This window comes from Buteo buteo, chromosome 16 (assembly GCF_964188355.1).
Source record: "Buteo buteo chromosome 16, bButBut1.hap1.1, whole genome shotgun sequence".
Lineage (NCBI taxonomy): Eukaryota > Metazoa > Chordata > Aves > Accipitriformes > Accipitridae > Buteo > Buteo buteo.
This window is the reverse complement of record NC_134186.1, coordinates 27,938,071-27,950,159: the sequence shown is the minus strand read 5'-3', so window position 1 is coordinate 27,950,159 and position 12,089 is coordinate 27,938,071. Positions and strand designations below refer to the sequence as shown.

General features: G+C 40.7%; 1 protein-coding gene across 3 annotated transcripts in view; it reads right to left on the bottom strand.

Annotated features, from left to right (window-relative positions):
* The window catches only part of ANO1 (anoctamin 1), an 83,217-nt gene that overhangs the window by 23,700 nt on the left and 47,428 nt on the right, over nucleotides 1–12,089 (bottom strand). For 2 of the 3 annotated variants that reach the window (XM_075048267.1, XM_075048268.1), the window contains exons 8-12: nucleotides 9,258–9,313; nucleotides 7,769–7,810; nucleotides 4,213–4,277; nucleotides 3,558–3,692; nucleotides 2,009–2,169 (exon numbers count right to left, since the gene is read on the bottom strand). In XM_075048267.1, the coding sequence (XP_074904368.1) occupies nucleotides 2,009–2,169; nucleotides 3,558–3,692; nucleotides 4,213–4,277; nucleotides 7,769–7,810; nucleotides 9,258–9,313 (459 nt within the window). Of the gene's footprint in view, nucleotides 1–2,008; nucleotides 2,170–3,557; nucleotides 3,693–4,212; nucleotides 4,278–7,768; nucleotides 7,811–9,257; nucleotides 9,314–9,812; nucleotides 9,879–12,089 lie in introns of all 3 variants that reach the window. The other variant, XM_075048266.1, reaches the window with a different exon arrangement.

Here is a 12,089-nt window from a genome sequence, read left to right as displayed (position 1 = left end):
AACAAACCTTCTCACTACATGCAGGGGTGCTCACAAATGGCACTGGAGACTATCTGTGTGCCTACATTTGGAGACAGCCAATTTTTGTTGACACCATTGCCTTAAAAAATAAAGTGCTTGTTTGATTTTTTTTTAAAATTGTTTTGAACAATTTCTTTAGAAATGAAATTTTCAATAATGCAAATTCAAAACAATGTGGAAAAATCTCTGATTTTCCCAATTCAGAAAGAACTTTTTGAAACAACAGTTATTTTATATGGTATTTTACCACAATAAAATTTCATGTTGACCCCGAAAAACTTGAGGAATTTCACATCCCACTCCACAACTATCATCTCAGATATTAAGCCTGATTTTGTAGAGAGCGTAGAAACTGGCTTCTGCCAATCTGCCTTACTTTGCCCAAGAACATAAAAAATGGATGGAGGGACTCATAGCCTTTTGCTAAGGTAAAGGGAGGCAAACAGAGTTACTTTGTGGACAACAGAGTATTATGTGCCGAGATCCACGTGGGGTTCACAATAATGACAAATAAGGGAGACCGAAAGTGATACCTGACTCTCCACGTGAGAGAATCACACTATTTAAAGTCTCTGACACGGCACCCTGCTCTGGGCTATATCACATTTCTCCCTATATGCTACATGGCAAGATGATCTGTAAGACAGTGACCTCTCCTCTCTGCTGCGAAGCTGGTCGTGTTCAATCTCTCCACATTTCCTAGCTTTCCCTCCGAACATGCAGCGCTCCCGACTCCCCACCATTCCCAAAATCCCTCTGCGGGACCATCCTTGTCCTTTTCAGTACAGTACTTGATCATGAGCTCTTAGCACTGCACCTAAAACATAGTCATCTCAAACGGAAACCCTGGCCAAAAAGGCACTGCTCTAAATTGATTTACGTTGAATTGTACTCAGATCAGTTCAGATGAATGTTAACGTATGAATGGTTCCCTACATACTAGAACAAATAAAAACTCGGGCTACACTTTTAGGATTAAATATAATCCAAAACAAATTATTTGCTAACTCGCAGCAAGGTGTACAGGAGGGGCAAACATCATCTTGTGCAGCTCTCACTGATGCCGGGAGTATGTGGCCATCAAACTTCAAAGCCGGGGGGAATAATGTACATTTCCTTATTCTCTGTAGCCTCTCTGTATAGAGCTCCCAGTTACAAACATGGGTTTTGGAGCCCATGGGTTCCCTTTTACCTTAAGAGGCTCTCTTGGCCGCAGCGAGGACGACGGGAGGCTCCCTTCCTCCAGCACCCATGCCTGGTGCTGGGGTGCCCGAGCAAGGAGGTCTCCATCCCTCCTCCAGCAGGGAGGAGAAAAGCCCTTGATAACCATTCCTGAAGACACTCACACAAAGGTTTCACGAGAGGGTTAATTTTTTTAACCACGTTCTACAGACGTGCCAAGAAACGTTAAGTGACGTGCTCAAACTACAGGAGCAGTCGGCCTCAGAAAAAATACCTATAACATCACTGCTCCCGCTTCACGGTCCGCATGCATGATGTCTGCCTGCTGATAAACTTAATTGCATCTCGGAGCACACTCAAGAATCAATCTTGGTTTGTCCTGAGACGCTAAAGGCCATTACACTTCCCTGTGGAGCCCTCCCCGTGACCCCAGAGTACATTAATACATTTCTTCTGTAATGTTCTAAAGTGGAAACTGGCTCTGCAAATAGATTTTTTTTTTTTTTTTTGGCAAGCTGTGCAATCCTGTTAATGAAATTTTGACATACCACGCAGCAGTTTTATGACAGATGCTTAACAATTTCATTTGATATTCATCTTGAGCAACTTTTTGTATTTTAGCCTTCAGTCCAGAATATAAATTTGGGGGTGACAGTTTCATGGGAAAGAAAAAAAAAAAAAAAAAAAAAGAAGTTCTTTATATAATTAACTGCCTGAGTATAAATACGCTGCTTTATCTCTTCTGTTTCTTCCTGTTGTATTTTAAATAATTAAAAACTTAACATGAAGGCATATATCTTCTTACCCCAGAGAGCCATGAAGACAGAGAAGAAGACAGTTGCGGGGTTATCAAACAGATGACTTGCGCGAGCAGTCGCACAAGCGGAGCTCATCTTCCAGTAGCTGCATGTTCTGTCACATAAGGGACACATGGTGATATTGTTTCTCTGGTCACACATTTCCATACTGCAGTGAAGCAACAAGATATGGACAAAGCACTGTCAGTATGGCTCCATCTTCCATGCTCCGATGATCTTTTTTTCCTCTGCACAGCATCTGTTTCTGGTCTGTGGGACCATCAGGCACTACCCTCACAGGGCTTCCCAGCTCGCGCCCCAGCTCACAGCTCTGTTGGGAACCTACACCATTGGAGGGGCTGAAATCCTCGCGCGAGGCTGCTCTCTCCCTCCATCCCCAGCCCTACGTCTATTCCAGGGAATAAAAGAGAGCATTATGAGAGGCATAAGGCTCTATGCTTTTTACTATAGGATCTTATGGTAAAAAAAAATAATAATAAAAAAAAAATAATTCTTGTTTTGAAATACTAACTACAGCAATAGATAAGGTACAAGGGAAGTGCTGAGTATCAAGAGACTGGAGTTCAACCAATTTATCTTCTATGCACTCCATCTGTGAAATAGCAACAGTGACCCTCCCTTTAACTTTCTTCAACTGTTGGAAGCTGTACAAAGCAATCTTCATGAACAGAAAAAATATCTATTTTTTTGATATCCATTATCTGCTCTGTTACTCAGGGCTCATGGTTGTTGTACGAACTATGTAATTTTCATCTGCAGCTGATGATGAAAAAATAATGCAAAATCATAGGGCTTCAAAAATATTATAATATAAAACCTACTAAAAAATTAAAAATAGGAGGACATCAAGATTTTGTTAATGTGACCAAATTGCTTATTTTAGGCATGTATATTCTTGATTCATCTTTATGTCACACAATGCCCTCCTCAGCATTTTATGATGGGAAGCACTAAACCTATCATTAGCAGTATTTTGTTGGTTTGTTTTAACATAATGATCTGAGTTAGGAAAAAAAAAAACCAACCAAAAAACCAACTACCTGAGCAACCAGCCAAGAATTATTTTTAGTACATCAATGCAAACTCCACAAGTAATATGAACAAAAAATGCTAACGATTTAAAAATGTGCTGCAGCTCTGCTGCCCACTCTCAGCCCTTGGTAGCACTCCATCGCTTACTGGAAGCAGAAACTGGTGGGACTGCAAACTTCCCCATCCCTGCAGAGGTGGCTTCATTTTAAGCACAGCTTCCAAAAGACTAAGCGTGCAGGGCAAGAGGAGGGAGAGCGGTGGAAGCACACCGTATTCCGGCAAGTGCCAGTTGGCAAACAGAGCCAGGAAACCACAGCCAGCAAAGACGGATCGGGGTGTCAGGCTGTGGGTGGCACAGGGCAAGCCCTAGAAACTGGGAGCCCCAGTTTCAGCTGTGCTCGCCCTAGGTATTAGTGACAAAACATTTCTAGAGAAAGGCAATGTTTTACTTTGAGTTTCTAGTTGCCTCAAATAATAGAATCTGTTTATTTATTTATTTTTTACCTTGGTATATTCTCATCCACAGTTGCACAGCCATATAAGAAAACGATAATCCCTACAATCGAAGCTGGAATAAGCATTTGCGTATAAACTCCCAGCCAGGCAAAATATAGTCCAATCTTCTCTCCGAAGTATTTTCTGAAATAAAGTTTAAAAAAGAAATGAGAGAGAGACATGTTTCCTATTTCTTAAAATATAACATGGCTAAAATTACAAATCACAGCTGGATTAAGCACGGACAAGTAAGATCTGATGACCTGTGGGAATTTCTTTCTTCTCAGAGGACGCTCTTTCTCATGATGCTTGGAGTTAATCCAGAGATACAGGCACCATGAAAGCAAGTCAGTCCAACTAATCATTTTTTTCCTCCGTGTTTCTGCTGTGTAAATTGTATCTTTGGATCTTCTGTGAGCTAATCCCCTTAAAAAAACACCTCACCTTCTCCAACAAGTCTCAGCTCTCACCATGAGCAAACAAAATTCATTAAAAGTATGTCCCCTGCAAGCTTTCACGCTAGGTGGGATACATCAGCGTGTTTGTAAACCCACAGAAAACTCCTTTTCCCCCAGTGAACTTCCCATGCTCCGGAGTCCCACATCACTGTGCACAGCTTCAGCGCTGCCCCATGGAAACGCGACACGGAGGGCTGAACTCTCACCTCACCAGGTCAATCGGCTGATATTTATAAAAGACGCCGTAGCTCGCCCACTCCTCGCACAGGAGCTGTAAAACAGAATGGCGAAAGCTAAAGCACCACGTACACGAGGGTTTTCTCCTTCGGTGCCAGCAAACTGCAGAGCTCACGCAGTGGATCCAGTCTCACAGCTTTGTGGTTTCAACCCGTAATCTGCCAATACACACGGTCTGCATTAAGTATTAAAACCAAATTTGATCATTTGGCATGCTATAATACAGTGATGAATTCCAGTATATTAAAAGGCTCTTCAGCAACTGGACTGATGGATAACTATAGCAGGGATGGGGAGAGGAGTCCCGATTTTATGATCCATAGGAGGTATCCAGCAGAATGGATATGAAAAAAGAACATGCTTTGAGTTATGAGACAGAAAAAGACTAGAATAAACTGGTTTGTTTTCACTACACAAACTATAATATTCAGCATCCATCAAGAGGTGCTGTGCAGAGGTGCCTTGAAGGCTGCATTTAAGAGTTTTTCAGCTTTAAACTAAAAGATGACAATGGTTTCCACTCATCCTTTTCATCAGGATATGGGCCAAGGAAAACAATGATCCCCATTAGCGATTTATAAAATTGAATCCCTCACAAAAATAGGTTCCTCGGAGACCTTCAACTTATCGTTTACTTCATAAAATACATAAACAGCACTTCTCAGATCTGATTTTTTTCTTAATTCAGTTCAGCTAACAGAGTGAACGAGAAATTAGTGTGTGTACAAAAAATACTGGAGAAGACAAACTGTGCTCGCTGGCCGGCCAGCCATCACCTCCTCTGAGGTGGGACAAGGGGAAGAAAAGGTTTACAGGTTCTGCTTGTGAAGTCAGGTCTCCCTTTTCTGCTTCTCTCCCTGCCTCAACTCAGCGACATGAACTTGCTAGCAGGATGTTCCTGGACCAACTACTGATATTTCAAGGAGATGCTTTGATGGTCACTTCTGTTTTCATTAATTCATCAGGCAACAACATCATCTTTTTCCTCAAATATAAGAGCATGAACTAATTATTGCCAAGGTATTTCTTTTCATTGAACTTTGGGTAAAAAAGAAAAAAAAAAGGAGCAGAAAACTTCAGAGCTTGGTTACACAAACCTCCATCAGTGGGCGAGGGCTGCACAACCAGCTCAGCTGTGGAAGAAACTGCAACGGGGAACCAAGACCTAAACCAGTTATCATTACAGGGAGGGCAACATTATTAATCTTGTTCATAGAAGAACAGACCTAACAGGATGTTATTGCTTAAATCCGTAGGCTATTTTACCATGAGAAACTCGACATATGTCAGCCTCCTACATATCTCCAGTGAAATGCAGCAAAGCAAGGAAGGGCAGACTGGGAGTCCCGCTGCTGCCCGTACCCATTCCTATTTCTCCCATTTTATCACAGAGAAGTTGTACAGCGAACAGCGTTTCTAAAGCAGCTTTGCAATTCTCTTGCCAAATCATTAACACAAACTTTCCAAGCTGAACTGCTGCACTTCTCGTGCAAATGGTTTGAGTAATTCAAAAAGTACAGCTTCTTTACTTTTACAGAAATATGATGTCAAAAATATAAGTGGACTGTGGATTTTCCTCTCTGCAACCCAAAATCATTAATCTTTATTGGTTGCCTTACAATAGTAAGAGCAGAAACTGAAATCTCAAGGCAGGCCTTTATTAAACAGCAACATTCTTGCAAATTTTATTTTTATTCTGCTTTAGGTTTCTTTCAACCACGTTTTCCAAACATTTAAGGCCAGCTGCTGATGTCTGGGAAACAATTAATGGTTTGGGACATCTCAACATCCATGTGCACTAGCTAAGACCCCTCCTTCTATTATTTTTCTACTTAATTTTTACAAGCTAAATTTGTGCTGGAAATTAGATTCCTTTTCTGTGATCTCAGCTGGTCAGGCATATCAGGAAAATACTAAGCTAAGGAGATTTTGCATCAGTGCCATGTTTCAATTTTGTACAACACTTCAAACCAAATTTGTGCCTAAAGTACAAACAATTATCTCATTTATCCTGACATTTATCAGCCTGATATTCAAAGCACACTTCAAAGACATGATTAGAGGAGATCAGTGCACTAGCCCTAAATATTTACTTCATTTCTATGCCTCAAATCTTTAATTTTGTTGTTAAAAAAGGCATAAGCCTGGCCTAGCACTGGATTAGATTAAAGAAAGCTGCAAGAAACCAGAAGAGATATGCCAAAACACACCAAAAGATTATTTGAGGGAACTGGAAGGCAAAAGCCAAGGTAAACATTTCCAAACACACAGTGAACTTCTGAAATGAGTGAATTTGGGAGGTTTGAAAAGTTAGTAATGAAGATGATAATCCAGATGCTTTGAGAAAACATGGACTTTCATCCCATTTTTGGTTGAGCAATGTGTTGCCTAATAATGAAATAAACAGGTACATGGTATTTTTAACACAAATCAATAGAGGGAGGGAAATAACAGTTGTTGTCTTTTTGATAAGCCATTTGCACCTTAAGGCCCAGCAAACCTTTAATTTTGGGTACCTATTTTTATATGACCAACCTGAAGAACTTTAGGTCTACATTTCCGATGACCTGCATGTCCCCAGCATTTCTTTGGAGACGGGACCATGAAACAAACTGGAAAGGCAAAGTTTGAAGTCTGAAAGGCCAGCATATATGGCACCCAAATTTAGTAGCTCCTCCTGAGAGGACTGGTCATAACCTCTTCAGTTTTTGTCTGATACACAGAAAAAAAGCCTATCTTCTTTAGAGAAGTGTGATCGGGAGCATGTAGTAATTGCGCTCTGAATTTAAGAAATCAACATTTCTGCAGAGGGTGAAAAATTTGCTTTTTCTTATGAAACGTAATTAGAATTTCTAATTCTTATTCATTTTACTACAATGAACAAATGTCTTTCAGTATACAGACAATAAAAACACAATTTAAACCACAGACTTATGTGAAAAGTGATGCAATGCATCAGTACACATCCACAGGGCAGCTTCTGGCTGAACAGCGCGCATTAAAGCTTTGCTGAGAATGTCTCATTTCTGATAAATATTCAATCTTTATCTTTCCCAATAACTTCTACGCTTATGTTTTCAGCTGCCTCCCTCCTCCCCCCACCCTGCTGCCAAATTCTGATCCCAGCAGCACATTAATTCAGCAGAGGTTGCAGTGCTGAGACCGGAGCTGGCCGTCAAGCAAAGTAGGATTTATGTCAGCTACGGGTACCAGAATCTGACCGAGCACAGTCTCATCAGAGCTGGCCTGAAATTACACCATCTGAACTTTTGGAGGAGTTATATGTAAATGCTGTCAATACTCTTACCAACATGGCAAGAAATGTATCATTATTAAGCTTGGTAATTTATACATATCCATACTGCATTCCAATTTCAGGCAAATTTAAACACTGGAAAGTACTTCTGTACTTTTGCTGCTTGGCATTTAGTGTCTTTTTGCGGTATTTTCTGTGAAATCCTGGCAAATGTCCAGATTCCAACAGGTGACTTGCAAATATGTTAAACCCCCTTTGTATCAACTTACTTTTCTGTCATTAGGTTCAACGTTTTCACCTTCATAGTCACCCTTTAAAAAAAAAAAAAAAAAAGAAAATCTGCATCATTGAGTGAGTCATCCCCAGAGCTGCTATGCATCTTGCATACCCATGTATCCCACTCACTTAATGCATCAAAACCAGAAAAAGCAATCTGTAAAATAATGCTGTATTTTAGGAGTTCATTTGTCATAGCACACTTTGTCTTCTGTCATCAGGCACATTAAGAAAGAGTAATAATATCTGTCACCGGGGAAAAAGGAATGAATAAGTGATAAAGGTGGCCTAAAAATGTCAAGGGGAAAGGATGCGGTATTGCCACGGTATTTGGGGTTCAGCTCAGTCCACTTGAACGAGAAGAGACCAGCTGAGAGAGCTGATCCCTATCCAGACTCTCCAAACACTCAGGGCTGATTAGATTTGAGGTTTTAATTTGGAGCTATTTTTAAACACGATAAAGGAGTAAACTAAGACAATAAATAACTTATATACAAGACTATCAGTAGCTGTCTAGAGACACAAGACAAGTACACGCAGAGAAGTTTATTTAACCTTTCTGGATTTCTAAGTGATATTGCTGTAGTTTAAGAGTGCTTGACATTTATGATAAACATCAGGCAGATAAAGAGGCTCTTCTGGTCTCAGTTACACCAAGATAAAACATTTGCAGTCCTGTATAAAACCAGCACGAGTGAGGGGAGCAGAAAACTAGGAAGACACACTTCATCTTCGCATCCCACGCCGGAAAACCGGCACCAGGCTCGACGGCCCTTGTACGCTCACACAGCCAGTACATCGTGAGCAGCGCGACTGCCACGTCCCCTTGACATCTGTCAAGCCTTTCTTTAAAGGTCTAGCTAAAAGCGTGTCTTTGTCAGTTCTAGTCGTACCTTGAACCTCTAAGTAAAAATGGCATCAGCATCCAACTGCTGTGCACCTCCAGTGGGATGGGGATCCCCAGCTTGGGTACGAGTGCCACCAAAATTCCCTACCTCTCTCTAACCCTCTCAATGAACACTATAGTTGAGCACACTCTTGACATTTTACTGAACTGCAGATTTCATCAGTAAGAAGGTCTGCAGTCACATCCAGTCCCATAAAATATGTCACTTCAAATTCTTGCTTATGGTTTTTCCTCCAATGGCAACCAATTCCTAGCACTGATGCCAGGGACCTTGGGAGCAGAAGGTCAGAAAATAACAGAAGCATTTCATTTGCTAAGCCACCAAAACAACTCTTCTAATGTTACGTTCAGACGTCACTTATGTTCTCCACAGGTATAACAGAGGTGGGGGATTCATTAAAAGCGAGCAGGATGATGGAAACAACCTGCAGTAGTTACTGCAGTCGTGATACGAGTGAGCAGGAAGTCAGGATCCAAACCACTCGTCTTTGGGATGATGCCATTAATACGTAACACATTCAGGATTTCTTGGTGTCAGATAGCAGACATGTAAAATATATTCCAAGATGACTTACATCATGCAAAGGATATGCAGCACTGTAAACTCCATTGGCAAGCAGACTGGTGATACCTTGAAAAATAAAGACATAATAGTTATTTACAATTTGGGGGTTAGACGGTCTCACTTTATCATCCTTCCTGGAGATTTCCCTCAAAATAACAGTCTTTTGGTCAGATAATGAATTTTCTGCCATCTCATTCCTTTCCATGTAGTTTCATTTTTAAAACATATAGGTTATTAAACATGACTCATTTTATGAAATGGAAAACTGCAGAGAGCAAGAGGAAGTCATATATATTTGAGAATCAAGAATTAGAAGCCAATGACTTGAAATTAGTCATTAAAATAAATTACATTTTCTGAAAAGTCAGTTTGATTTAAGGGCAAGCCTGCAGATTTGAAAGTGTGTAGCAGAAGGCTCGATCACAAGAAGAATATGGCTGGAATTGATGGCATACGGGAACACGCATACGCACGCATCATTCACACAAAGTTTTGAATTCAGATTTCAGATTGATTAGAGAAATTGTAGGGAAAGCCTTTGCGAAGACCTTGGCGTAATACTTACCATATTTACCACATTTTCGTCTTTTATTTAAAAGGGTAGTTTCCTTCTTTCTTCCCTCTCCTTTCCCTGTTTACACATCCGTTTATTAGTGACATGCATGAGGCTGAAAGCAATTAATGCTTCATCTAGAAATGTATGCGGCACGAGGGACTTTGAGGAGCCCTGCCTTCCCAGGTGTGGTATCGCTCCTTAATTTGGGGCTAGAGTATGGGAGGCAAGGGTGGGTGGGGAGGAATTAAATCTAAGTTTCGAGGAGCACAACGGTGAGGGGCTCTTCGACACTGCGGCTCGCTGCACCGTTCCCAAAGGTCACTTGGCCGGACCTTTGAGGGCTGTAGCACATTACTTCTCTAATGTTCTTGCTGCAGCTGCTGGTGTTAATATAGCTACTTCCAATTATGGAGTATTATCCACATCTGAAGGTGTCGTGTTATCTGGGAGGATACATTTGGGGATTCAACGAACCAGTCTTGGGTGCTGAATCAGAGCTAAGTCAAGTACTTGTCTTTGTGCAAGGCTAAGCTGATTAATGCCCATAAAAAAAAATACGTGGCCAGTGTCATTGTGGAGAATTTAAAAGAAAGGGCTTAGAAAAAGAAAAGAAAAATGATGTGCTACAGCGTGCTCCATGTTGCCCATCAGTTCATTGCTAAGAAAAGAGTGTGGGACTGGATTTGAAGGAACAGCTACTATGAACCAGCAAACAGCTCGCTGTAGGTTCACTGAGACATTTTTGATTGTTCTTGAAATGAGAATTTTTCAAGTTCATTAACATTTTTGAGATACTAATCACCTGCTGGAGCAACTGCTCCAGGAGTGCTCAGTATCCTGCAGTATCATTAATTTTCAAAGTCCTAGTTAAGATTATACAGCACTATGAATTGTCTGCAAATGTTTCCACGCTTCTGGCAGAAACAACTAGTGAGCAGATAAATTATTTTTCTAGGGCTGTACAACCAACAGAAGAGCTACATAGTACCCTTCTGCATATCAGTGTTTAACAACGAAGACTGATTCACATTTTCACAAATTTGCAAAATATATAACAAAGACTGCAATGTTCACTGGGGAGCCGCCTTTTTCCTGCTGGGCAGAAATGTTGCAGCATTATCCGTGTTTGCTCAAATCTGTTTGCAACCTTTGCTGGGTTGTAACCCAGCATTCCAGCGCTGGGACACAAAGGACCCGATTGAGTTATGCTGAATATACCCATGGACAGGCTGGCCTAATGACATTTTTATTAGGTAAGGTGTGACCTTGCCAGTCTTGGGTAGAAGAACAATCCAGGAATCCCAACACTTCACTTTCCTTTAGCCTCTGCCTTATTCAACTAATCTCTAATGTGTTTCCCATTTCTGGACCAAAAAAAAAAAGAAAAGAAAGAAAAAAAATAAATCAAGTGAGTAACCGACTCCAAGGCAAGAATTCAAACTGAGCTGTATGACCTTCCCCTTTCAAGAGTGCAAATACGTAATTTCCAATGAAAATGATCCAGCACCAGACTCGAAAAGGGTCCTGAAAGTCACAGATTAATTTGGATTTCCCATGCTACAGGGAAACAGTACTTCTGTTAATACTGGCTGAACACCAAAATTTAGTGTATATAAGGACTCAACAATTGCACATTGTATGTTGTTACTTCAAGCGAAGAGTCAAAGCATGAAAATCATTTCTGGCATAATTATTCTTCTATTATTTGATGTATTTCTAAGCAGCTGATGGGTCAATATTGAACAGAACTACCTGTAATTCAAGTTCCCATTGTTTTATTTAACTGCTTGTAGGCAAATAAATGCTATAACAGATTCCAACAGTTATCAAACGTTTTCTCCCATGTCCATGCACTTTTCTCATACAAATTTGTTTCTGTTGGTTGTCTGTTAAGAAGCTTGGGTATGAGGGAATTCAGCCTTCCACCTTTTATAATTTGGTTCACCATTAACTATTTGTTAACTTTGGTCCCACAGTCAAGTACATACCTATATATCACGATACGTATACAATAAGTATATAACAGCTGAACAGGAAAAGCTGCCAACAAATCTTTAAGGTGACCTGATTTGTAATTTGTGTTTACTTGTATTATAAATTCAGTTCTTAGAGCACAAGCCCTAAGGCTGAAATCCTAAAACTACTGGCCGTGGCAGCACAAACTCCACACCCAGTGACTTGCAATAGCTGTTTTGAGGGCTAAGAGATGGGCCAGCTTTCAGTGCATGCCTTAGACCTTGGCCGTTCCACTGGGTTAATCCCAGTTCCACTTAGGACAGTGTTTTG